Source organism: Sinocyclocheilus rhinocerous, unplaced genomic scaffold (genome assembly GCF_001515625.1).
Source record: "Sinocyclocheilus rhinocerous isolate Xijiao unplaced genomic scaffold, SAMN03320098_v1.1 scaffold1311, whole genome shotgun sequence".
Classification (NCBI taxonomy): domain Eukaryota; kingdom Metazoa; phylum Chordata; class Actinopteri; order Cypriniformes; family Cyprinidae; genus Sinocyclocheilus; species Sinocyclocheilus rhinocerous.
In genome coordinates this window covers 226,689-254,395 of record NW_015637852.1, presented here as the reverse complement: position 1 = coordinate 254,395, position 27,707 = coordinate 226,689, and the positions used below count along the sequence as shown (strand labels likewise).

Here is a 27,707-nt window from a genome sequence, read left to right as displayed (position 1 = left end):
TGCTTTCAGTATTTTATTCACCTTTAAAAATGAGTAAAAAGTCAACAAAGTACAAACATGTAACGCTGAAATGGTTACGAGTGGCACTATATTTTCAATATATTTTTCAGCTGCTTACAATTTTGTGGACATGCCAGTATTGCATTAAAGATTCATGCTACATGATAGCATTTCCATAAATGAGAACATTATTGCTATCCTTTAAGTACTGCAGCAGCAGAAGAAAAATAATTCACAATGAACTTTCTTTAAAGTAACAATATTTTGCTAATATTATATCCAAATGAGGCTTAAATAACATGCAATCCTTTACAAACCAGATGTAAAATATATTGTACAGAGTTCTGCATGCAAATGCACAAAGCATATGCAGTATCAATGCATGTATTGGCTTGATAAACCAAAATGTACAGGTCAAAATACAAAAAAACCCTCAAACATCTAGACTTTAAGACTGCACCTGGATCGATCATTCAAAAATATTGATGATTATTGCTAATTTAATTATTGGCAGTGTACAACTTTAATTTATCAACAATTTAATAAAATATATCTTTAATTTTACCTGAAAGTGTCCTTGTGCTCTTCTGCCACCATAATAACCGGCACAAACTGAAAATCTGTCACAGATTTAGGCAGGCAGATGAAAAAGAATGCATACTGTATCTCTCCAATGACCAGCAAATTACAGTAGGACTGCTATTTATTTTAGTTAAAAATCATATCACATCGATCCACAAGAAACAAAAACGACCACTAACAATCTTAAAAACACACACACACACACACACACACAGGGGCAGACATTCTTCCATCTACCTTTATGAGACATAAATTATTAAACACACTGTTGTTAAAAGGCAATTGAAATGCGTTAAAATGGTGTTTCTATGAGTTGACACTTGGTTCTGATTGATATATTTGGCATTCAGATGGAGGTGCGTGTGTGGAGGTGTTGGCAGAGGGACTGGCACAGTCACTTCCGATTAAAGCAGCAGCACTAGGGGCGAGAGTGTCCCCGCAGTGCCCTCACACGTTGGAGTCATCATCCTTCACACTGGCATTGGGGAACGACGTGGAGATCTCCTTGAAGAACTCGTCCTCCTTCAGCATACTCTGAGCACAAAACGCGGGATGCACAATTTAGGCACAAGCACACTATATAAAGCAACACAAGTGAGATGTGCAGCTGCTTGTTACCGTTAAGTTGTTGATGCCCTCGGAGAAAACGCCAATCTGCCTCACAGTCCCTTCAGAGTCCTCCATCTAGGGATTGCAAAGAAGAACATGAAGTCATACAGGTGTTAATGATTACTCGATGATCACTTCATTGTTTTTAATTATTTGAATAAGGTTATTGACTATTGAATAATCAACTGAACATTTAGAATAATTAAGATATTTAAATGTTTTTAAAAGAAGTTTCTTATGCTCGTCAAGGCTGCATTTATATTATTAAAAATACAACAAATACAGTAATATTGCAAAATATTATTACAATTTAAAAATGCATTTTAAAATGTAATTTATTCCTGTGATGGCAAAGCTGATTTTTCAGTTGCCATTACTCTGGTCTTTGGTGTCACATGATCCTTCAGAAATCAAAATTATTCTTTGCCATCACAGGAATAATTAAAATTACATTTTAAAATGTATTACAATAAAAAAAATCGTTCTTTTAAATTATAATATTTCACAATATTACTGTTTTTACTGTATTTTTGATCAAATAAATGCTTTTGTGAGCATAAAGACACTGCTCACAAAAACATTTTAAAATCTTTTTTTTTAATTAGATATTAATCCAAATAAGTTAATATTTAGTAAATATGAATAATTTTGGTAATTATTCATCATTTAAAAATTAAACCGATACAAAACATAAATGCATTAAATTCAGTTGACTGAAACTTAAGGTGAAAATACAAATTATTTCTATAAATAAGTATACAAACAATAAATGTATTATATATTTATTTAGGCACCAGAAAACTTCTATCACTACCTGGTCGAATCGGTCTAGGTCATCATCATAGATCTGGAGCTCCATGCCTCTGTAGCCTTTCTGGAAGCTGCGTCCTTTGGGCATCTCCACATCCATGGGACAGACATACTCTTCACTGTCCTCTTGTTTCTTCTTCCTACCAAACCCTCCAAACGCCAACTTGTGCGGCTAAATTTGATACAGACAGCATTTGAACTCCAAAATGATTAAATCACATGCCAGCTCTGCAGTAGATGGTCTGGAGGTGTTCTGCATCATACCTTGACTTTAGCTGTGGCGGTGAGTAAGGTGTAGTCTGGGTTCTCTAGACACTCCTGCTTGAGTTGCTGGGCCTCAGAACCCACCAGCAGGTTGAAGTGAGTGGCCAGATGCCTCCGCAGAAGAGTCTTGTTTGCGGGAATATTTAGCAGCAGAGCCATCGTCTCCACATTAAAACGAGGTTCCAGCACCTAAAATCATGAACAAAATTATGCCCATTTGATAAGAAAAAAAATTGCACTTTTGCAGATGCTTTTACTTCATCTTTATTTTCACTGGAACAGCTTGGGGTCAACTGCTGTAATAAAGGTCCCGATATACTTTACATTTACATTTATGCATTTCACAGATGCTTTTATCCAAAGTGACTTACACTGCATTCAAGGTACACATTTAATAAGTTCTTGCTTTCCCTGGGAATCGAACCTATGACCTTGCTAGCATCCTTCTCTACTGTTTGAGCGACAGGAAGGCTTCAATTGAATCAAAGAATGAACATCGCGAACCAAATCTGTCCAAAACAGCTTGCCAAAGCAAACTTTCCGGAAAAGTTCACTCTGGCTGGTAAACACCAAACTACCATTGGTCTGTGGCAATTACTTAATAGGTAGATGTGCTCTGAGGCTCCGCAATTAAAAACAAACACACAGAGAACTGATTTATAGTAGAAATGTAAGTACTGTTTTTTTATGTTTAATATTGTAAAGCTATGGAGGACCAAACCTGCTAAGGAAGGATAAGTGATTTTAAATTAAATAATATAGTCTTTTGGGAATACTTTTTCTTTTAAAAAAAAAATCTGTATTTTTTAAAACAATTTTTATTATTTTTAACACTTACATTTTTGTATATTTATTTATGCATTCATTTATTTTATATTTATTAATTTACACATTAATTTATTTCCATGTTTATTATAAATAAATTTAACATTACTTGAAATGGCGAAATATTGAGCTGGTGCAAACATATGCACATCGCTATGATCTGATGATTTTTTAATTGCTGTTTTCTCACCGCTGTCATTTTTATTGTGTGTTTATTTTGTTATTTAGAGGAAAGCATGCAGCACATACTTTTTGGTTTCCAGTGCAAATCTTTAACCATTCCAACAAATAACCTAAACTAGTGCAAAGTTGTTTCTCACCATCAGTCCTCCATGTACTCCACTGCCCCTCAGGTTGGGTGCGTATTCAGCCAGATCGACGGACCGCAGCCACTCCATCACACGGTGGTTGGTCCATTGAGAGATCTCAGCAGGACTTATGTTGTTCTGAAATAATTGGTGAACATAAGGATTGCTAGTCTAAATACAAAAATAACAGGACAGCACAGATTAGAGTTTGGTCTCTCTTCCTACCTCATCTGAAGGTCTTCGCCGCAGACAGTTGGGGTCATAGTTGTTGAGCCGGAGCACCTGGATGGCTCTCTTAATACTGAGGTGATGAAGAACACTGCCCACTTTCAGAGATAATAGGTCATCCTGTTCAGCATGGACAGAAGAGTGTGGACTTCAACAACTTGTTTCTAATTACAATATCATTCAAGGATTTGAGGTCATTATGTTTTGTTTTTTGGAAAAAATTTATACTTTTATTCATTAAGAATACAAAAGTCACATTGTTACAAAATATTTCTATTTTAAATAAATGCTGTTCATTTGAAATTTTTAATTATAAAAGAATCCTGAAAAAAATACATCACAGTTTCCACAAAAATATTAGTTATCAACATCGATAAAAATAAGCAATGTTTCTTGAACATCAAATAAGCAGTTTAGTTTATTAAGCAATTCTTAAGGATCATGTGACACTGAAGACTGGAGTGATGACTGAAATTTAGATTTGCCATCACAAAAATAAATAAATCTTAAAATCTATTAAAGTAGGAAACTATGGAAGCCTATTTCCACCACTGAATAAAAAAATTATTCTCACAATTCTGACTTTTTTTCCTCACAATTGTGAGTTTACATCTCACAATTGCCTGATACAAACTCGCAATTCTGACTTTTTTCTCGCAATTGCGAGTTTATATCCCGCAACTCTGACTTCATGTCTCGCAACTCTGACTTTGACTTCATGTCTCGCAACTCTGACTTCATATCTCGCAACTCGGACTTCATATCTCGCAACTCGGACTTCATATCTCGCAACTCGGACTTCATATCTCGCAATTCTGACTTTATAACTCGCAATTCTGACTTTATATCTCGCAATTCTGACTTTATATCTCACAATTTTAAGAAAAAAGTCAGAATTGCAAGTTTATATGACGCAATTCAAAGATGTAAACTCGCAAATGCGAGAAAAAAAGTCAGAATTGTGAGATAAAAAAAAATTTTTTTTTTAAATCGCAATTGCCTTTTTAATTTTTTATTATTCAGTGGCGGAAACGGGCTTCCAGAGGACACACATATTTAAAATTGTAATAATATTTCACAATATTAATGTTTTTATTTTTTTAAATCAAACAAATGCAGCCTTCTTTCAAAAACATTTAAAAAATGTACCGACCCCAAAGTAGAAAGCTAATAAATACTGAATTCTAGCTTAACCTTTTAATCAGTGATTAAAACTTTAATTTATGTCAAAACGTGATATTGTCTGGGAAAAAGACTAACCACAGTCATATAGTGAAGCATCCGTCCATCCACACGTCCCTCGTCAAACTGAGTCTTGTATTGTGGGAGGCCGATATCATCAAGCCACCCTAGAACAGAAGGAAAGGGGTAAGAAAAACCTTTTAATCAGATACATTCAGCCTTAACTTAAGAACTTAACAACAAATCTGAAACCGTGGATGAATAAACATCCATTCCTTACTTGTCACCCAGTGGTAGTCTAGTTTGCCTTTGTTGTCATCTTCCTCTGAGCCCAACGCCTGCAGGGCCAGCTGGAGTTTCTTCCTGTGTAGAGGGTGTTTTATTCCCAGCTCCTGCATACAGAGAGCAGAACAGTCCTTAAACATGAATTTCAGAAGGAAAACTGATTATTTCCAGGCTTAAATGTGGTCTCAGACATTTGGACTCCACTATATGCTTTCATCCTGATTCTGAGAAATAAGAGCTCACTCTTTCCAGATCCTGCTGGGATGCCTGCAGGAGCGTCTGGCCGGAGGCGACCCACTGCCTTGCCAAACTCACATACAACCCCAGTCCCTGCTCCTGCATCCAATCACACACCTGCTCCCGGGACCAGCGTGCAAACGGAGCGTCCAGCTCACTGGAAAACACAAACAAGCAGATCTTAGGAGGTACAAAGACAGTGACTGATGGAGATATTTGCCATTTGACCATTTACTACAAAAATGTCACTCTGACAACGTCATAAATGAGATTTTACTGAGGAACTGAAACTCTGAATCGATAGAATCATGCAAGTCTGTCACCAGGGTGTTTCCCAACAGTAGATCTTTCCATTTTGAGAAGGAGCTCTATCCTGTGTCACTGTGATTACAGACCTGTTGGTGTTCTGCAGGTCACATGACCAGCCCAGCCTGGGCCCAGCTGTGGCTCTGACTAAAAAGTCCTGTTGTCACCACAGCAAACTACGTTACCCACAATACCATGGTCAGTCAAGCATCAAATAAACTAAAGATTATGGGAAGGAAGAACAAGGCAGTCGTTTAGTTAAAGAGCAGAGCAGTAAAAATGTCATGAATAATAGGGGAAAAAAACTACTGAACTTCCTTGCACTACTGGAATCAGCATCATGAGGCAAGATTGCAGATGACTTCTCGTCTGGACTGAAGAACAACTGCATTGGGTTTATTTTAGGAGTGGAACCATGGAACGAAGTCACATGCTGACATGCAAGTCAACACAATGGAAGTAATAACATCTCTGTTATTGAATGGCACTAAATCCAGCCTGAACGTATGGTAGTTTGGATGTGAGGGGAACATAAAGAGCTGTGAGAATGTGGTCAGAATATTTAAGTCCTGGGTAATGTGGTCACAAAATAACATGCGATGAGGACAGAACCTCTATATACTTCATGATTACCACATGAGCTCAATGTTTAAACATCTATTTAGTCTATTATTTTGACAAGAGGACTTCAAAACACCCATAATCGTCATTACTTCATTTAATATCATCTCCTGCTATGAAGAAAAGAAATGAAAATAAACCAACTTTAGGCCTAAATTTCTTACTTTCGAAATACAGACCTTTTTTTTTTAATCAAGCCTGAAGCTAATATAAACAAAGTGTTCCTTCCCACAATGTTATAATCACGATCATTTGGGTTTTCAAAATCAGTAAAATACTTGTTGCGTGTTTTGACTTTAAATTTGCTTAATATACTGACTTTGGGCAATAGCAGAGAATCTGTTTGAAACAGTACAACACAGTCAGAGAACCAATTGATTATGTGTGGAAATGCATGAAGTTGATGAATTTTTCATTGAAGGAAAGAAAGAAGTGAAGACACATCCAGGTTCTTCTTTGTCCTCCTTCAGAGAGGCCATATGGCAGGTCTAGCCCGTAAATGGGTGTTTGTACTCAATTTGGGCACTCTTGACTTATCAACATTTTAATCTAAATTTTTTTTTTTTTTTTTATCACTGTGAAACTGTAATTGACCATGGGCATATTGATCTAGAAGTAAGATAGAAGTCATACCTAAATTAGGGGCACTAGCAGTCCTTTTCCCTCCCTTGATCTTAAAGAATCCCCGTCCAAAGGAAGATCTCATTTTCCTGGTACCGAAGCTGTCATCCTCAGCAGTATGAGAAGAGCTTGGGGATTTGGGTGGTAGAGTTGTGATCTTGTTGAACTCATCAAATGCTTTGCTCTAAAAGTGCAGAGATAAAACATTTGAGAAACTTCACATAACCTTATGCATGTAATATAAAAAGCATAAATGTTGCACAAAATGTTGTTACTGTTCACAATCTATTAAAAATCATTTTCATTCAGTGAAACAAAGCTGAAATAAAATAGAATAAAATATAAATATTAGATGAAAAACTTCAACTTAAAAAAATTTAATGTAAATTGAAACTGCTGCTCTGGTTGAAGAACTAAAATTACTAAAACTGACAAATAAATTGAAGGTAAACAGAAATCTAATATAAATGACAGAAACACATACAATTTCTACAACTTAAAGTAAAATTAAAATAAAAATGAAAAATGTATAAATTATAATATATATTTATCATTACAAAAATTCTAATTTAATATAAAAACAACAATTAATAATAATAATAATATTAATGGTTATGGTTTAAGAGAAATACACTTTTTTGCTGACAAAACAAATAAGAATTACCTCTGCTGGCCTCTGATCTACTGTTAATGGCTTTTGGAATTAAAAATTGAACAAACTCACTTTCAATCACTTTAAATATTCAATATATTGCCTAACCCTAATAAAAACCTTAAAAATAAATACACTTTTCCTCAAGTCTTGATTGAGCTGAAATTCACCTTTTCACTGCCTCTTCCATCAAGGTTGCCCTGGCTTGCTGATTTTGTGTCCTCTGAAGCTCTAAAACATGAAAAGACATTGTTACCATCACTCTTTTCAACATACAGATGTTCATAACCACTATGGTAATGTGTCTGACACACACCTTGATACACAATAGTGGCATTTCAGGTTACCCAAAAACTAGCAAATCACAGTGTGCCGTTTATGTAACCAAACTCCACCTGACACACATACTCACTTGGGACTCTCATCTAATGGGGTCTCCAGTGATTGAGTTGGCTCCTGACACTCTTTCTCACTACAAAGGACAAACACACAAGCATTGGGATGCAGAGGTGGTGGCAAAGCATGATGGGTAAGCAGTGGGGTGTATAGACGGACATGCATTGATGTGCTAAAGGTGAGAAAATGATACTTTAAACACCACAGAATGATGGGATAGCATGAATAGGGAGACGTGGTCATGAACTCTGATATTTCAAAGGCTAGAAAGGATGGAAAGTGGATACTAACAATAAAACACAAGAAAGGAAACGCCTTCAGAGGTGCTAAAACTAAGGATAGGATGCTTGGATGCTGTAACATAGGTTGGATGCTCCGGAATGTAAAGCTACAGCCACAGTTATGATATAAAAGAATGTTTGCTTGTCCAGATTTTATTAGATGATGATCCTGCGTGAAAAAACAACCGCAGGAGACAAAAGGGTGTGTTTTAATGTACTGAAGTGTACCTTGATAACTGCATTTGTTCCAGGACTGAATCACTGTCTGCTTTGTCTGGGGATGAGACTGTGAGCGATGGCACTTGGAGTGTACTGACAAATGTAGTCGTCTACAGATGAAGAGAACATGCAAAGGTAAATTCACACCAGTGTATTCTCCACACCAGCATTTTCCAAAAGGCAGACCTCTGGAGGTCCATCTCAAACAACCTTTCCAGCATAAAAATACATTATTTAATATAACATAATGCAATATATCCTTTTTATTAGGGATTTTTTTATTTGTTTGTTTTTTATAAAGCATATTTGAAAACCACCACGGGTTGACCATAGTGCTGTACTGTACCATTAAGGGCATTAAAAAACAAGTACATTACTATAGATTGAAAAATAGAAAGAGAAGCTACACACTTTTTTATAAGTCTCCATGATGTTTCTAATTACTGTAATACAGTAAAAAATACAGTATTTTTTATTTTTACATCAGCATGCACACCTTTCAGAATGCATCAGTAATTTACAATTTAAATAATGCAGATTTGTTTTGTATTACATGTAGTGTTGTTACCGTTTACAAACTAATAAAATACATTTTCGTTCAGTGAAATCAAGGAATAAAATGCAGAAATAAAACATTTGAGAAACTTCACATAACCTTATGTATGTAATATAAAAAGCATAAATGTTGCACAAAATGCTGTTACTGTTCACAAACTATTAAAAATCATTTTCATTCAATGAAACAAAGCTGAAATAAAATAGAATAAAATATAAATATTAGATGAAAAATTTACTAAAACTAAAACTGACAAATAAATTGAAGCTAAACAGAAACGTTTAAAAAATCTAATAAAAATGACAAACACATTAAATTTCTACAACTTAAACTAAAAAAATAAAATAAAAAAATGCTATAACAGTACATAAATAATTCACTCATAAATAATTTAATCATTCACTCAGTTTTGGAAGTCCTTGGTTCAAAAAGTTCTACAGCATACATCATATTCCAAGGATCCATCACCTCTGAACGGTAATATCTGAAGACATTCAGTCACTTGCTGACAAGTGATTCTCTGCGTCTTGGATCGTCTGTGACAGTATGAGCCACAGTTTGACATGCTGTGTGTTCTGCAAGTGTTCAATTTGGCCTTTAGCTTGAAAAAAAACACCAACACAACTTTGCTGAACTGTCAATCAGTTTGTGTTGCTCTAAATTACGAGTAATTCTAGGTTGCAGTGCAGTGATTTTAGATTATGCATGCCAAAACAAAATATAGTTCTTTAACAAGGATGCACACTAACCACAAACGATGAATGGTGTAACCTCGAGGGAAATTTTATATGAATTTTGTTGGTCTGAAAAGAAAATTGTACCTCATTTTGACCCCTCACAGCAACTTCCTCTGTGTAAGAGAACAGAGACTTCTCCGTGTCCATGGAAACAGAGAGGGCGGTGGACATGGAGAGGGAGCTGTCGCTATTGCTCCCATCACTGTCTCCTTCTTTGACCTTATCTGATGAGAAATACAGGAGAGGAGGGAGATTTTGATCATTAGCTCGGAAAACGCCACACAGCAAATACAGTCTGTCACTTATCAGAAGCACATTAAAGGATTTAACTAATTGGATGAAGCTCTAGAAACCACATCCAGGTCACATTTCACCCCAAAATCAATATATAATATAATATAATGTAATGTAATAATATTTATTTTTGTGATAAAGAAGTACATTTACCTCTCATATTCTGATTTCCCCCCCCCTGTAATTTCCTTAGTGGCTTCTTATTATTGTATTATAGTAAGAATTACTGGAAATATTATTTTTATTTTTATTTTTACATCAACATGTACGCCTTCCACAATATTTAATTTACAATTTAATAATGCATTTTTTTGTATTACAGGTAGAGTTGTTACTGTTCACTAAAATTATTAAGATAATTTTCTTTAATTAAAGTAATGCTAAAATAAAATATAAATATTAGATGAAAACTTTAGCTTAACCAAACTTAAAACAATTAAATGAAGGTTAGTTACTAAAACTAAAACAAAGCTAAATAAGAAATGATAAAATGACAGAAGAACTTAAAATTAATAAAACAAACCAGAATTAAAATAAAAACTAATTAAAAATATTAATTAATACTATAATAGTATATAAATAATACTAAAATTACACTGATTACAGGAAAGACATACAAATTTTATTGACATCACTTCGGAATTTTTTTATTAAAATAAAACAAATCACCGTTTCTCCCTTGTGCTGACATGACCATCTCTTGTACTTTCTTGTAACGCATGAGTGACTGTCGCAACTCTTCAATCTTGCGATCCTACACAAAGCATCATTAACAGCATTAAATGCCAAGTTCCTTTATGATTTTCAAATGCAATGGGCAAAGAAACTTATGACTTAAAACTACCTTTTCCTCATTTGCCGCCATCAATGACTCCATTGCTTTCTTCATCTTCTGTACTTCCATATCTGCAAAGCACAGGCTTAGTAAACTAAAGACCATTTCATAAACACTAAAGGGCAAAGAAACATTAGGCCTCAGGCTTGACATTTAGCATCACATAAACTGTAGACAGACATGTTGAGCTGAAATACAACAGTGACCTTCTGTGACAAATGTGAGAAATGTACACAACGAAAGCAAGGAGGAGCTTGTTGGGATTAAACGTGAGTATATGCAGCCACAGATAAGAGTGGACGTCCAGCCTGTGAGGTCATGAGGAGTGTGAACATGGGTTACGGGCAATGCACTATAATGGAGGGAAGAAACTAGCTTTGGGGAACAGGAGGTGTTACATTACAAGGTGACAGGCAAGACAAACAGAAAATAATGTAAATGTGACATGCCAGATGGCGACCACAATCTGACTTTTGTCAGGGCTACAACATAAGAACGGATTGTTATTCATTACTTCTTTCCCTTTCCTATACCTAATATCTTGTATTTTTAAATCCATTAACTTCCTGTACGACTGTAATTTGCAATGCTTCGTGTTGTAGAAAAGCAAGCTTCATGAGTACCATGCCCAAACATGCAGGCACAGGAAGCAGAGGACTAAGAGGACAAAAATAGTACAAAGATTAAAAAACTGAAAAAGGGGTGTATGTGTAGAAGGTAGACATGGAGTCCCCTTACGTTTCTCTTTGAGCCTCTTTTTTAATGTTTCCGCAGTATGGAAAACTGTTTAAGACAGAGTAATGATATTAAACGTCTTCTGTTATTGAATGTGTTGCACCAATAAACCGCTATCAGTAAAATGATACATAGAAAAAGACATAAAAACAACAGGGGAATAATAAAAAAATACTTAATTTTAAAAAAGAAAAAAAAACTATAATAATAAATAAACCACACCAAAATAAACAACAAGGAAAAACAATGGTAAAAAAAAAATCTAAATAAACAATCAATAAAATAACAAAAACAATCAAAAATCTAACATAAATAAAAACCAAATAAACAAAAACAACAAAAAAACAATAACAAGGAAAACAATGCAAAAAAATCAATACAAACAAACCATAGCAAACAAATATAAATGTATAAAAACACAAGTAAAAAAGCAAAAGAAACTAAAGAAATAAAAATAATTAATAAATAAATTTATTAATTTTAAAAAAGCAAAAAAACTATAATAAATAAACCAAATCAAAATAAACAACAAGAAAAAACTATTGTAAGAAATCAAAACAAACATTCAATAAAATATAAAACAAATCGAAAAACGAACATAAACAAAAACCAAATAAACAAAAAAACGAAATAACAAGAGAAAACAATGTAAAAACATCTAATCAAAACAAACAAAAACAAAGCAAAAAACAAACAAACAACAAAATAACAATGAAAACGATGTAAAAAAAAATCAATACAAACAAACCATACCAAACAAATATAAATATATAAAAAACACAAGTAAAATACAAACAAACAAAAGAAACATGTAAAAATCAAAAGCAAACAAAACAAAGCAAATAACTAAAATCAACAAAAATGCAAAATAAAAAAATAGCACAAATGAATTCATATAATAAAAATTGATTGAGCTTGATCTACTCTGACAATATTGAGCTGAAGCTTGACTTTGCAAATTTAAAATCGCAAATCAAATCGCAATTGCAATATCTGTCAAAAAAATCGCAATTTGATATTTTCCCCCAAATCGCACAGCCCTACTCCAGATAGTACAGTACAGCATCAGAGATACAGCATAATGACAAGACAAAACTAGACCCCTGTAGGGCATGCTGGGACAGGCAATACTGCAATTACTAAGTGTGAAGAACAGCAACTATGCATGACCCACCTCTCTCTGTGCTGTCTAGGCCTGCAGGCGTTGGGGATCTGGACCCCATCTCATCCTGCAGCCTCCTCAGATCACCATCTCTGCCATCCAGCTGCCTTCTCAACGTAACCAGCTCCTCCTGAACATTAAAACACACACATCTCACAACTCTGATCCAAAGTCTGGACCACCACTGAAGTTAACAGGTTAACCCAGCGATACCAAACCATGCAGCTACTAATTACTATCAGAGAGATCAATAAATGTCACATGCAAAATGAAAGTTTGACACAATGTTGTAGATAATATATCGGATTATCTCACAAACAGCCAAATATTCAATTAATTAATTATATATGTGTCTACAACTCATCAAGATCACATTCAAGAACTTAATGAGTTCAATGCATTGCCAGGGTGGTTGTGAAGTATATAACACCAAAAAAAGCTACAGAAACACAATCATGCAAACCTCACACTGAGCTTTTTGAAGCATGTGGATTAACAGTATGCTACAGTAGGAAGTAGCGACAGAAATAGCTTCTCCTGCATTATAAAGCAGTCTGAAATTTAGCCCTCTCAGCTTAAACATCACGTAGAGCCTCACACTAAAGCATACTTGTGGTTAATTAAACATGCTGAGATCTTATACTGGTGCCACTGCTTATAGAGGAGGGCAGATTTAATGAGCAGCTTTCAAATCATGATGAGAACTTTGTCTGTACAAAATGGTGCAAAATGGAGGGCTATGGAGCTCTCAGTCAAACTGAGACAGTAAAAAAAATGGCTCATAGGCTCATTACAAGTGGCCTAAGAATGTATTTGGACTTTAAAGCAACACTGAATGTCAGTACATTGTTAATAAACTATTAAATGTGGCCACTGTATAATATTTAAACTTTAAACTGAAGCCTTCATTAAAAGTGCCAAAAAGCAAAGTTACAGTGAAAAAATAACTAAAAAAAATCTTTGGATCACAACCACATGCAGCAACCACCCTGAGGTATGCCGACCTTGAGTGCCTGGATTTTTTGTTCCTTCCTCTGTTTCTCATACTGCATCTGGCCCATTTTGAGTTTCAGGCTAGAGAGCTTTGCCATTAGCGACTAGAGGCAGAGAGGTTAGCCAAGGAGGAAAAGGAAAATAGACACTTAAAGATAACAAGAAAGATGACAGGTTATGTAAGAGAGACAGAAGACGAGAATCCCTATGCAAGCTTAAAGATGGTAACATCAATTGTTGTTTTCACTTGTAAGAAACTAGCGTTGAAACTCACCTTAGTGGATTTCAATTTCTTTTCATACTGTAACCGTTCACTCTCCATCTCAGAAATACGGTATCTCAGTTCATTAATCTCCAAAATCAAACCCTAAAAAGAAAAAACGTATTTAAAAGGCAAGCAATCTCCATAGAATATCACAAAGTGTATCAAGCATTTTAGCAACAAATTATTTTTAACAATGTTAAAACAATGTTATTTAACAATGATACATTTACTGTAAAATAAAAGCTATATGGGTTAAAGTTAAACTGCCGACTGCATATGTATGCTGCCAATTACATAAAAAATAAAATAACATTTACATAGAATTTAAAAAACTGAGGGACTTTAATGCATGGAATCTAATAATATTAATAACTCATTTCTAAACACACATAGACTTATCATGGCCATATTCCTAAACAATTTTGCTTCAAAGGGCTTCAAAGAGAACCCTACTGTCAAGTTTGAAATGGTTTGTTTAACAAACAGACTAGTATTCAAAAAAAAAAATCTAGTGACAAGCTTCCATTCAGCACACAGGCCTTTCAGGGCCAAGCTCTTTGTCAGGATGTCTAGCATTCAGTCATGGATTTATGATTCAATAAACAACAGAGCAGCCTCTAGTTGTAAACACTCAGTGAAAAAAAATACAGATACATCCACATGGAGCAGTGATCCGGAAAGCGTAAGGACAATCTGAATACACTACAGTTCAAAAGTTTGGAGTCAGTACAACGGTTTTCAACTCTGATGATAAGAAATGTCATAAATACTTCTTAAGCACCAAATCAGCATATTATAATGATTTCTGAAGGATCATGTGACACTGACGACTGGAGTGATGACGGCTAAAAATGCAGCTCTGCCATCACAGGAAAAAATTACATTTTAAAATATATTCAAATTATATTCAAATAGAAAACAGTTATTTTAAATTGCAATAATATCACAAAATTACTGTTTCATTGTATTATTGATCAAATAAATACAGCCTTGGTGAAAATAAGATACTTCTATACTTCTTTCCCAAAAATATTTTAAAAATCTTACCGGGCAGCCACAAAATTTTAAACGGCAGTGTAAATCGAGTATTTCAGGCTACAGTAGTTCTGATAGTTCTTCAAAATCTAAAATGACATATTATAGTCTTAGTCTTAACAGGATAAAAAGAAGGTATTTTGGGAAACAAACTGGAGTCTTGCGGAGACGGTAAATTATGTGGCAGCAAAATAACAGGAAACAGCAGAAATAATTTATATCTTTGAAGAATGTGTTGACCAACCTAGACCAAACACACTTGCCAATTTAGTGCACAGTTTAAACAATAAATAATTTGTATATGCGTTCTACAATACTCTAGGAAGAATGAAAACCACAATCACAAAGAAAGGCCTGAAATGGAACGTTTGTCAACAACAAGAAGACAAAACCTGTTTTCTGTGGCTGACTGTGAACACACAGGTGCAGAGACTGGTTCATCTCCATGACCCTAATCGAAAATCATCCTGCTTTTCTCCATTTTTTGATGTTGTTTGACTCAGAAATACGTGTTAAAGTGATAACAGCATTTCCCAAGCCTAAATAAAACATGTTATGGACAAGGACCGAAAGCAACCCTGGACAACAAGGCCAGCTGCTCTGGAGTTCATAAGTTAATAGTCTGTTTTACACCTAGTCTAAAGTTGCTAGACTTTTAGCAAAAAACAAAAAAAAGATCCAGTTTGCATTTGGGCCAAGAAACGCCCACTTTGACAGGAAATGTATTTGTGAACTGGCCAAACATCGGTTTAGGGCAGGTTTATCTGAAATAGTTGAAACCACTGATGTGGAAAACCATTCCAATGGATTCCATCACCATCTCGCTGAGGACCCTTCCTACTCACATTCATCCACAGTGGGCCATAGTCCTTAGTGGTAATGACTACTTTCTTGAGAGAAAAGAGGCCACCCAAACCATTTTGGGTAAATGGTATGTGGTAAAGGCTGTTTTTGCATTTGCCATTTTGCCCAGACAGCAAACAAAGCAGAGAATAGTTAAAAGCCCAACATTCCAGTGCACTGGAACAGATTTCTGTAACATGACGTGATTGGTAGATGTCCGAGCGCTAACAGATCGCATTGTTGAATGCACGTCTTTCTGCTTCAGGCTTGTACAGAAACAAAAGGTTGGCTATACTGCAGAATCAAGAATCTAAACAAACATTCAAGTAATTTTCCAGCAAACTGCAATATGTTAAAGCGGTCAAAACAAAAGAGCTCTGTGTGCCAACGGCGGAATCACAAATTAACCAATGACTAGCATTATAATTAAAGCACAGCCACTGACATTTTCAAATAAAGACATCCTTACACAATTATTTCGCTCATGCATGCGTTCATGTTTTTTACCTCACTATCTCCAAATCTGTCATCAAAATCGAGTCTCTCTTTCTCCATTGCTGTTAACTTCAGTTTTAAGTTGGAAACCTCTGCCATAAGCTCCAGCTTCTGAGTCTCAAGGGCTGATCTGCAGAGGAGTTCCTAGGAACAAAAGTTCACAAATGGAGCATGTACAAAGAAAATCGGTCTTATGAATTAAATTTTATGGGCTTCTGCTTGTAATTGCACAGTATAGTGAAGACGTGATAGGAAACTAAGGGCTGAAAATAAGCTCTAATGTGCAAAACGCACATGTACCCAACCACCAGAATATGTCTCCAATAAACAAGGCACATCTTTAAACCCACCTGTTGTAACATTTCTTCTGTGGCATTTAGTTTCTCACGGTGTTCATCAAGGCACAGGTCTAGGTCCCTTATCTTTTCTCCTTGCGCCTCCACTTGATCCGTCAAAACACTCACCTGCAAAGAATGTGATTTTATTTTATTCAGCAAGTATGCATTAAATTCATTAAAAGTGACAGTAAACACATTTGTGTTTAAAAAATATATATATTACAAATAAAAAAAAGAAAATGCTGTTCTTTTGAACTTTTCTTTACCAAAGAATCCTGAAAAAAATTGTATCAGGGTTTCTACAAAAATATTAAGCAGTTTTCAACATTGATAATAATAAGAAATGTTTCTTGAGCAGTAAATTAGCATATTAGAAGGATTTCTGAAGGTTTATGTGACACTGAAGATAAAAAGAATGGCTGCTGAAAATTCAGCTGTCATCATAGGAATAAATTGCATTTTAAAATATATTGAAAAAGAAATCAATTATTTTAAATTGTAATAATATTTTACATTATTGTATTTATGACCGAACACAAGAGACTTCTTTCAAAAACATGAAAAAAATCTTGCTGACCCCAAACTTTTGATTGTACAGTACATGTATGTATATACAAAGTTACCTGAAGCACAAGGGATTCTTTATCACTTTCAAGACGATTAAGTCTGTCCTGGTAAACATCACCGGTGATTGAAATGTGTCCATTTGACTGTCCAAAAAAACACAGAAAAATAATTTATTATAAAAGACTTCTGGAATCCAAAACAATATGGCTTGAAACAGTAATACTGAGGAAAACAGGGTCACTTGTAGGCATGGACCGATTACCGGTTTCAAGGTATACCGTGATTTGAAAATTTCACGGTTTCAAAACCACTAACATTTTCCGTTGTACCGTTCCTGCGGTATGCGCTGTTTTTCATGTCTCCTCAAAGACTGAAAGAAAGTGTAGGAAGGAATCCCTCAGGTTGAGTGCCGTGAGTGACACGACCCCCCTCCTGTTGGTGCAGCAGTCAGTCACGTGTGTGTATGACGGCCGAAGGAGCTTCCCCTGGAACTTACGCGATTGGCAACCAGATGTTTTTTTTGTTTTGTTTTATTGTAGCCGATCTCTGTTCTGGACTTGCACAAACTGAGTTGCAATGCAACCATATTCCAAAATGTAATTTATGTGAAAATATGAAGTCTGTAAACGCCCGTTAACACAAGCCAGAGAGACGCTGAAGATGGACGCACAGAGAAAATACAGTAGCAGACAGTAGCAGAGCTAACTGTTCATGATGCACGAACTATTGGAAGAAAATCTGACTGCCTTCTGAAAAGTTTAGATGGTATTTTCATCTCATCTCTGTATAATTCACATTAAAGCAGTGTTTCAGCGCAGCGCTGCTTTTTTTACAGTGGTAACCAAGGAAACGTATCTGCTGTTCCATGAGCGCCTCCTGCTGTCAGAGAGTGAATCTGCGACTCATTCAGAGAGCTCCTGCTGTTTGTTTCGTTCAGGCATGTATAATTACATTTCAGAAACAAATCAAAGAAAAAAATAAACAAATACTACTGTACTGTTCCAAATACTCTGTATGTTGCTAAAAAATAAAATATATTTTGTTCAGTGGGAAAAAGTTTTTTTTTTTTTTAACCCAGACATTTAAAAATAACACATTTTAGAGCTGTAACAACAATACTGTGATACAGTGAAACGGTGATATTTTTGCTTAAGGTTATCATACGGTCAAAATCTCATACCGGCCCATGTCTAGTCACTTGAGATTTTAGGGTTTTCATGCACCATTTATTGTGCCAAAAAAAAACATTAACATTGGGTGAAGGAACATAATAATCCAGGTAAACTGACTAAATATGACACTATGTGTTGACTTTCCCTTGGCAGTTGTTCAATCTCTCAAGACATACAAGAATAATGTTTCTCGGATCTGCTGTAACTAATATCTTGAGGCAATGATAAAACGAAGCTGCACTGCATTCTTAATTATGAATAGAACTACTGCACATGATGCTATAATACCTCAATTAATAATTTATAACATTGAACCCTTATTACATCAGAATGAAAATCGTGAGCACAGGCCTAGCAATACCACTAAAAATACTTCCAACAGACACAAACCAACACACAACATACTTTTTCACAACATCATTGAAAATAGACTACAGGCTAATAGGAAAATAGACTTCCTATAAATAAAGGATGTATAAATAACTATGTACCTCCTTACAACATGGCAACACATAGTATGTTAGCTCATGTTCACATCCAGAGTAGACAGTGAATTCCAGAGTTCTGGAATGTGGTGTACGTACCAGGTGACCATGCAGCCACTCCACCAGACTGTCTGCAGTACAGTCTGGGATCTGACAACGCAAGCTCTCTCTCTCCTCAGCGTCCATAAGCTCCAGAACACCCCTGAGGTCCTCCAGTAAGTTCAGGGCTCGCAAACTGCCCATGAAGGGTGATGTTGGGGACTGACAATCAAAGATGCCATTGGAGTAGTCCAGAGCCTTGGAGCCTGAGCGCCAAAGAAAAATAAATAAATAAAAGCAGTGAATGGGGAGTTGATCATATTTTATTCAGACAATATTATACGCAAGAAAATTGGTGGAGCTACAAGTTATACATAAAATGCTCATGAGAGCGATACAAGATTAAGAATCTCTTTTACAATAAAGCACAATGTACGGCTTTTTTTAATTAAGCAATCATTATAAAAAACACAATTATCATGTACTGTTCGTGGCATAAAAGATAGTATGACCTTATAATAAAGCATGCTGTGGGCAAATAACCACTCAAGTTCTGAAGTTAGAACCAGGGCAGAGGAAATGCTTTAATTGCTAAAACCTCAATCATGTGATCTGACAGGCGACTCAAACTTGAAATGTCAGCCTTATAATAAGCCAGTGATAAATTACTTCATATGCTAGACCATTTTGTCAACATACTAATATCGGTCCAATCTTACTCTCTTTAAACCTCAGTAAGGTTTCATGAAATGAGTCTGTGACATTTTCACTGCAGAACATTTCCAATGTGGATAGAATGAACAAATTTACCAATGTGAAGAGAATTATTTTGTCAGGTTTAAATGTGGAGGGACCGTTGGATTTGGAATAGGAGGTTTTAATTCACTTTTGGTATGGTTAACAGAAATGCTGAAAAGCCTACATGAGTACAACTTTACCTGCTATAATACCATCCATTTGCTCCAAGGCTGCTGCCAACATGTCACTGGCATCAGACATCATCTTGTTAAGCACTGTTTATCCTGAATAAAGAGGAAATAACTAAATAAATATTACAGTAAGTAGCACAAAATGCATTTAGACAATCTCTAAAAACATTAATAGAAATCTTTTGAAGGATTAGGCACTGAATAAGTCAAAACTACAAAACCGAATGAAGAAATAAATGCCATTGTGCTGCATGTTTGATACACGACTAATGTTATTCAGGAAAGTATTACACAGACACCAAAAATTTGTTTAGAATTTAACAGAATCTAGAGCCAGATCAGAAAAACATATACAGAGGCTGAATAGACAGAAAAATGTGATCTACTGTTATTTTACTATTATTTATATATTATTATAATATTCATTATATACATTTTAAATTAGTTTTTATTTTTATATTTTCAGTTTTCATTTTATTTCAGTATAATCAGTGTAAGTTTTAGTATAAGTTTGTTTTATGCCCGTTTGTCATTTTTATTATTCTATTAATTTCTATTTAGCTTTATTTGAATTTCAGTTTTAAGTTATTTTAATTTCAGCTTTAAGTTTTAAGAATTTTATTACTTCAACCTAAACTTATTTATTTCAGTTATCTGCCATGGCAGCATTTCTAATTCTAATTTTGTTTAATTTCATTCAAGTTAATGATAGCAACACTGATGTGAGCACAGAAACTACAGTGCATGAAAGTATATTTCTCAATCCTTCCCATTGATCTTCATTTCTAACTGCGTATTCATCAGGACGGGGTCTCCCTGTGATGGTTCCAGAGAGCAGAGCACATCCTTTGGGTGAAAGGTTGGCTGGCTCTCAGCTCTCTGCTGTTCCCTGGGTAACGCAGTCAAGCTCCAACCATTAGCCACAGATTTAAAAGAATAACTGAGCCATTTATTTCAATTATTGGCACAGAGCTTGTGCTGCCGCTGGGGACACTGGGTACTTTGTTGGGAGACTAGCGGGGTCACATTGTTAGGCCCTTTTGGCTCGTGGCCCGAGAACACAGCGGTGGCATTCTCTCCGTTTTAGTCCTCAAAACAAGGAGGTGAAGAGACACCCTGTCATGTTCATGTTATATCCCATGCACCAGTGTTGATAAATTTGTCTGCCGTAATGCACAAATACAACAGGCCAAAGGTTAACTTACACATCCGAAAGAAGGGAAAGTGTGCTATACTAAGTGGAAGTTCAGTTTTTCTGCATAGAATTGGCTTGTGATCTAAGTCAGATGAGCTATTCAACCATTTGGAGGCATTCAAAGAAATATGTGAAGCATAAAAATCACAATGCATCACTCTGAAATTATGTGTTGTGGTTAAGGACGATCCTAAAGGCTGTATACTGTACAGTGAATTAGCAGTTAATAATTCTTTAAAACGGGTAAACACAAAATTTGTGTAAGAAGCACGTAGGGATTATCAGAGCAACTTAGTTTGACAGCAAGCCTTTTTAAGGGTCTTGTACCATAAAAAAATCCCCTTATCGTCTAATAACCCAGCTCTGTACAGAGTGTACAAGCAAGTTAACACATTTCATTTGCAACATTTACACTGGCCATGATCTCACTGCACCAAACCTGTTGTCAAAGTACTAAATACGGTCAGAGGTGGGTAGTAATTTTTGGAAAATGTAGAATTAAAGGTGGGTACTTTTACTTTAACTCAAGTACATTTCTAATGGAAAAAAAAAGTACTTTACTTCATTACAATGGTGACATTCCTCTTGTAACTTAATTTGTTTCGCAATATATGTTAAGAAATGTGTAGTTTATTCCAAGCGCGCTGTCTCTTTTTTCTGGGGCATTAGCGATGACCCATTCACAACTGAATCACTCTTAAGTCGATTCACTTCAGAGAATTCTTGGCAAACAAGCTAGCAAAATGGTCTGAATAGGTTTGTGAAACAGTTTGAATTATGTCTTCAGTTCCATGCATGCACTGAATCTTGCGAAGCTGTTTCTCACTCGTAATGGTTGAATGTTAAATTTAAGAACACAGAGAATGTAAAGAGTGTTGGATGAAGTGGCCACGAACCTACAGCAAACTGAGACCAATTCTGTAAATTCATCCTATGGTTTGCCATCGATGAAGATGTTTATTAGTTGAACACCTGTGTGTGCCGTCTATGAATGATTCAGGTATACATTTGATTTTTATCTCAGATAACATATTTTCCAACCAAACAGATTATTATGCTAAAAGTAGATCCGTCAGTGTGCATTTGATTTGTTATGGTCAGATGTTTTTTCTTCTCTGTCAGTGGTCCCTTCAGATGCATTCAAGCACAAAACTCTGCAGGTTTGCTTTTTGATATTGTGTAATAAATCTTAATGTAGCTGTATATATTATAAAAAAAATGACATGAAATTATACTGGGGCTACAGATGAAATGCCAGGAACAGTGCTTGTCTCTACTGAGTTTGTTACAATCTAATTATGACTTTAATATAATCATTTAAATAATCGAATATTAAATAATAACGTTATTGTATTATAGATACACACACAGTACGTCATTCTGTAACCGAAATGTCACTTTAGATCAATTTAATGCATCATTCCTGAATGAAATATTAATTAAAAATATATACAATATTCAAAGGCAGTATCCTGACAGTTTAGCACAAAAGTTTAATTAAAGTTTGCTATCCAGCCACTAGACATTACATAAGGCCACTGCGAGTTATAAAAGGGGACTGACTCCAAATATATGTATGCACAGGCTGATTTGAGTCACATCTGTTAATAAGTAAATAAGCTTGTCAATACCAAACACTGGCGGTGTGAATGTAGCCAGTTTGTTAGAAGAAAAGTGGATTAAACACTTTCCTCTGAAGAGTTTTCAAAAAATGCTGTGAAATCAAGGTCAGAGTAAACTAATGCGCTTCACTAGTGTGAAAGGTTTAGTTTTTAAAATAACAATTCTTTGATCCAGAACTATTATGGAACTTTTCAATCTGGTCTTTCAACTATATATAAATAACAAATCAAAACCTTGTCTGGAGACTCCTGTTATGTCTAGAAAAGTTGTGCTACACAAACATCACACTGGCGGTCACATGTTCACACAGCAAGCTTTGGTGCATTTTTTCCTGCATGTTTCTAAACAGTTCTGTCAATCTACATTAATATCACTATTTAGAGCAAATAAAGCAGCAAACAAGAACTCATTGGATTTTCTCTCTCTGTCTGGAAAGCCTTTTATTATGAACTAACAACCACGCAGCGTAGACTCAAGCTAAGCTCAGGATGCTTTGCATTGCAGATTTTTGCAGGGCTGGAATTTCCTCTCATGGCGGGAACATGGTGGCTTCCAGCCTGTAAAAAGCGATAACACGTTCTTTATGAAGCTCATATTTCCTCTCTGAATAGTGTGAAGTCAAACAGAGAAATCAAGACCCCGGGTTCAGATCTATCAACATCAAAACGGTTTATGCACATGCAAAAACACACCATGCTGTCAAACAGCAAAAAGTTACAGCACAAGTATTTTTCTAAAACCACAGACAAAGGAAAATCTTGAAGTACTGTATTTGCTTCAACAATCCTTGGAACAAATCTTACGAGAAAACATGCCAATAATGACAATAAGTGGGAAGAAACTGAATGTGTGACATAAAGCCTGTCCTTTGTGTGGAAATATTTTCCTGGACTCAAAAGAACAAGCCTGTAGGTGCAATTGTCAAAAGGAAACAGTCGGCTCTGTTTTTTGAACGTAAATAAATATTCCTATTTGTACTGTTCCCTGAAAAGGGATCAAGATGGCATTAAATACAAGGTTATGAATATGAGCATGAGAATGAGAATAAGGGGAAAAACCCCTAATGGCCTCTGAAATCCATCAGACGGGCACCTAAGGGCACAATGTGTATGAACTTTATCTACTCCACACTCTGTTTGAGCCGTATTAGCCACTATCCCTCTCTGAAGCGCTCTGACTGACTGACAGAAAAACCTCTGCTGGCACATGCTGGGGAAAAATAGCAGCCTTCGGGTCATTCATCTCAACAGAAATAAAAGCAATTATGGCAGGCCAGCCGTTTAAGCCAGCAAATTCGCCTCAAGTCAAGCTAAAGCACGCATAGAAACATGCTGGAGAGTCATGGGAAAGACATTTTTAATGGCCCTGTATGCACATGTTAATCTGATAAATAAATATGTACGGTACGCCAAGCTTTCTAGTAAATGCTGATGTTAATATTTTTTATTCACTGAAAAAACAATGGGCGTTAACCAATAAATGGCCAAAAGTAAAATTCTCATTTTGCTAAATTACTTAAAAAAAAAAAACACTACAAATTAAAAACAGTTGTTTTAAATGTAAATAAGTTAATTTAAGTATCAAAACATCATAATGAACAGTATGAAAAATGGATATTCATTTATTGCTTTGATAAAGATCACATTTAACAGTGTCAGTCTTATTAAATTATTAGGATTTCTAAAGATTAAATTGAGTGATAGATGATGGCAAAGGTAATTCAAATATTAAAATAGGTTAAATGAACAGTCATGCACAATTAAATATTCAATATCAATAAAGTAAAAAAAAAGTACAGCATTAGCAGAAAACAGAAGCTACCAATAAATCATGCATCACTAGTCCTTTGATAAGTATCAAATTCATGTACCATGGTACATACACATTTACACATACACATTTGAGGTCAGTAAGATGATTTTTTTAAAGAAATTAATACTTTTATTTAGCATGGACATGTGCATGTTTGAGGTCAGTAAGATTTTTTTTTTAAGAAATTAATACTTTTACATTTACATTTAGTCATTTAGCAGACGCTTTTATATAGCACGGACATATTAAATTGACCAAAAGTGACAGGAAAGAGTTTTACAAAAAATACATTTTAAATAAATGTTTGTTGTTTTACTTAAAAAAAAAAAAAAAAAAAGTATCATGAAAAAAATTATCATGATTTTCACAAAAATATTAAGCAGCAAAACTGTTTTCAAAATTGAAAATAATAATAAATGTTTCTCAAGCACCAAAATTATTTCTGAAGGATCATGTGACACTAAAGACTGCAGTGATGGCTGCTGAAAATTCATATTTGCATCACAGGAATAAATTACATTTTAAAATGTATTTGAAACAGAAAACAATCATTTTAAATTTAATATTTTAAATAAATATTTCACAATATTACTGCTTTTACAGTACGTTTGATCAAAAAATGTTTGCCTTGGTGAGCATAAGAGGCATTTTCCAAAAACATCACAATCTGATGACCACAAACATTTGTGGTCGTTTAGTGTACATCATACACCAATTCATAGAAAACCATGCTATTACCATGATACATGTTCAACACAAAACAAATTGTATTGACATGTTAAATCCTTTTTTTTCTTCGATTTGAATTTGTTTTTATCAGATTGATTGTGCCAGTAGGTTTTTATACACTGATAAATGCTATGCCTGGTTTCACGTGGATGAAAAAAAGCAGTCAGACGTGATCGCAGCGTCTGAGCCAAGCGTAGAGTTCTAAAAGATGTTTGGATCTCGTGCAAGTACTAGAGGAACACAGATGTGCACAAGCCTTCAGTCCAGCCTGTGCATGTGGGAGGAGGACAGCCCCTGCTTACAACAGGCTCCTTTTCTTACACATGTCAGAAATAGAAAGAGAATGGAAGGTTTTTTTTTTTTTTTTACTTAACTCCACTCTTTCATATTTGTGGCTATATTGGGGCATCACTAAGCAGATTTTTATACATAAGCAGCCAATGAAACACCACCGCGGACTGTTCTCACACTCAAAACTTCTAAAGGGACACCCTTCTGACACTGATCTGAAATATCCTGTCACTATACTAAGCCAAGGCATCGTTGTAGAATATGATGCATCATACTTCACATAACCACATGGAACAGAGAAGGGACGCCTGTTTGAATTCAGGGGTGTTTCATATGCTATCTATAGCTAACTGTAAAAATAAAAAAATTCCACACTGCTTAGGTAAATGCACAGATGTGTTTGCAAATATATAAGTGGATAAAGGAAAAGCATGTGTGTGTTTTAGCCCTTCGAGATGGCAATAGAGTTTGTTACACAACAAATAAAGATGGCTGATGAAACCCGCAGGCTTACTTTGGGCTGCAAACACAAGATTTAAACAGCAAATGATGCTCTTTGTAATCTTTCAATAGAGGCAGCTACTGTAAACATCACACCATTTACACAATATCACAGATGTGTGACTGAAATGGACTTAAATTACAAGAACAGTTACAAGGACAAAGCTTAAAACTACAAAAAGCTTAAAACTAGTTGAATAGGTACAAAAAAAACAGCATGTAACCCTGAATTAAATGTTACATTGTGAAGTAGAAAAGCTGAAATAGTATTTTCTTGTAAATAACACATAGGCCTATTTGTATAATTTACAACTTCGAAAAACATTTTTTACAGTGTAAAGCAGGGTTAATTATCACACACTTTACTACAATATTATTTCTGAGAGGAAGTTCATTTTTAAGTCAGTTTCTGTATAGACACATACCTTAAAATGCTGGCTACAAAAATAAACTGCTTTATTGCCAGGAAAAAGCTAAAGCTGACAAAAATATTTTGTGACAGGCTTTTCACTAAAACACTAAAACAATTACAAAAGACCTAACAATACATTAAACAGAAAACATGTAAAAAAAAATAAAAAAATAAAATAACATACAAAAATATCAAAACAAATTACTACTTGTTGAGAATGCAGTTCAACCTTTCAGTTAAAATCTATAATCATTAGTTTTAGCTATTACAAATTATGATACTATTGTTTTTTTGTTTGTTTTTTTGGATTCACAAAAGTAAGTTAAAAACTAGCTTTGTAACAACATAAAAATCACACAATTGTCTATGTGTTACTGATTTGGTTCAAAACCATATAGTTACTGATATTAAGCCTTTTTGACAACTTCCAGTGTGACAACTTGCCCCTGTCTTCCAATGCACATCCAAAAACATATATGCTGCTGCACACTACAAACTATAAAAAGTTTATTTAAATAGAGGAAGTCACTCCAAACATATTTCTGTAGACTGTACAGCTAAAAAGTAACAATTACGTTCTGTAAGCTCTGTCTCAGTCCAGATCACAGGTGAGGATGCGGTAAAGCAAACATGTAAGAGCAGCTCTTGTTCTTCTGTGGCTACGTGGAATGTGTGAATCACTTCTTCACAAACACAGCTGTGCCGCAAATACCTAGTTCTGCTCTTCAAATCACACCTTATGTTTTTAATTGATTTTAAATAGTTTAAAATATACCTTGAGTTTTATTTTAAGTATTGCACAATACCTACAAACATCGCTTTGTCGATCCGGGTTTCTGAATATAACCTCATACACATGTACATAAATGCTTTCTGTAATCAATCCCTTAGGCTATGAAAATATTGCTACGTGTGAAGAGATGATAATTTAATAAACTATCATAACTACGCACAAAACTAACTTTTTTACATATATATATATATATGTGTTTTTTTTTTACACAATTACAAGAAAGTTTCCCACTCAAGCAAGTTTAGGAAGCCAAGTAAATTCACAAAGAACTAACTTATCAGTTAGTTAACGTACTTTGACAACAAGAATGCTGTGATTACTTACCGAATCTGGACCGCCTTCTAAAGTATGAAAATATTAATCCGTGGACTCTTTTCTAGCGTTTTAATGTCTTTACGAGATTTGCTCTTTCCGTAGTTGGCGTTCCCACCTCGCCAGCGCCATG

General features: G+C 34.9%; 1 protein-coding gene across 1 annotated transcript; it reads right to left on the bottom strand.

Moving 5' to 3' along the window:
- LOC107749307 (liprin-beta-1-like) lies at positions 1-27,707 on the bottom strand. Its single transcript, XM_016564421.1, has 27 exons — positions 27,587-27,707; positions 19,916-19,999; positions 19,038-19,243; positions 17,338-17,424; positions 16,727-16,840; positions 16,389-16,520; positions 14,013-14,105; positions 13,750-13,842; positions 12,758-12,875; positions 11,587-11,631; positions 10,858-10,919; positions 10,683-10,767; positions 9,804-9,943; positions 8,436-8,536; positions 7,943-8,002; positions 7,701-7,761; positions 6,826-7,062; positions 5,726-5,793; positions 5,337-5,487; positions 5,089-5,200; positions 4,887-4,975; positions 3,624-3,746; positions 3,411-3,536; positions 2,266-2,454; positions 2,006-2,173; positions 1,201-1,266; positions 1-1,116 (listed from the first exon to the last, which is right to left on the bottom strand). The coding sequence occupies exons 2-27, from the start codon at positions 19,977-19,979 to the stop codon at positions 1,030-1,032; spliced, it is 2,877 nt and encodes a 958-aa protein (XP_016419907.1). The 5' UTR covers positions 19,980-19,999; positions 27,587-27,707; the 3' UTR covers positions 1-1,029.

What these genes read in the sequence shown, in the direction of transcription:
- LOC107749307 (XM_016564421.1), bottom strand. Translation starts at nt 19,979, where the DNA reads ATGATGTCTGATGCCAGTGACATGTTGGCAGCAGCCTTGGAGCAAATG. An exon ending in GAACAAATGCAGTTATCAAG is followed by an intron (nt 8,003 to 8,435) that starts GTACACTTCAGT and finishes TGTCCTTTGTAG; the next exon opens with TGAGAAAGAGTGTCAGGAGC. An exon ending in AGGGCATCAACAACTTAACG is followed by an intron (nt 1,117 to 1,200) that starts GTAACAAGCAGC and finishes TTTTGTGCTCAG; the next exon opens with AGTATGCTGAAGGAGGACGA.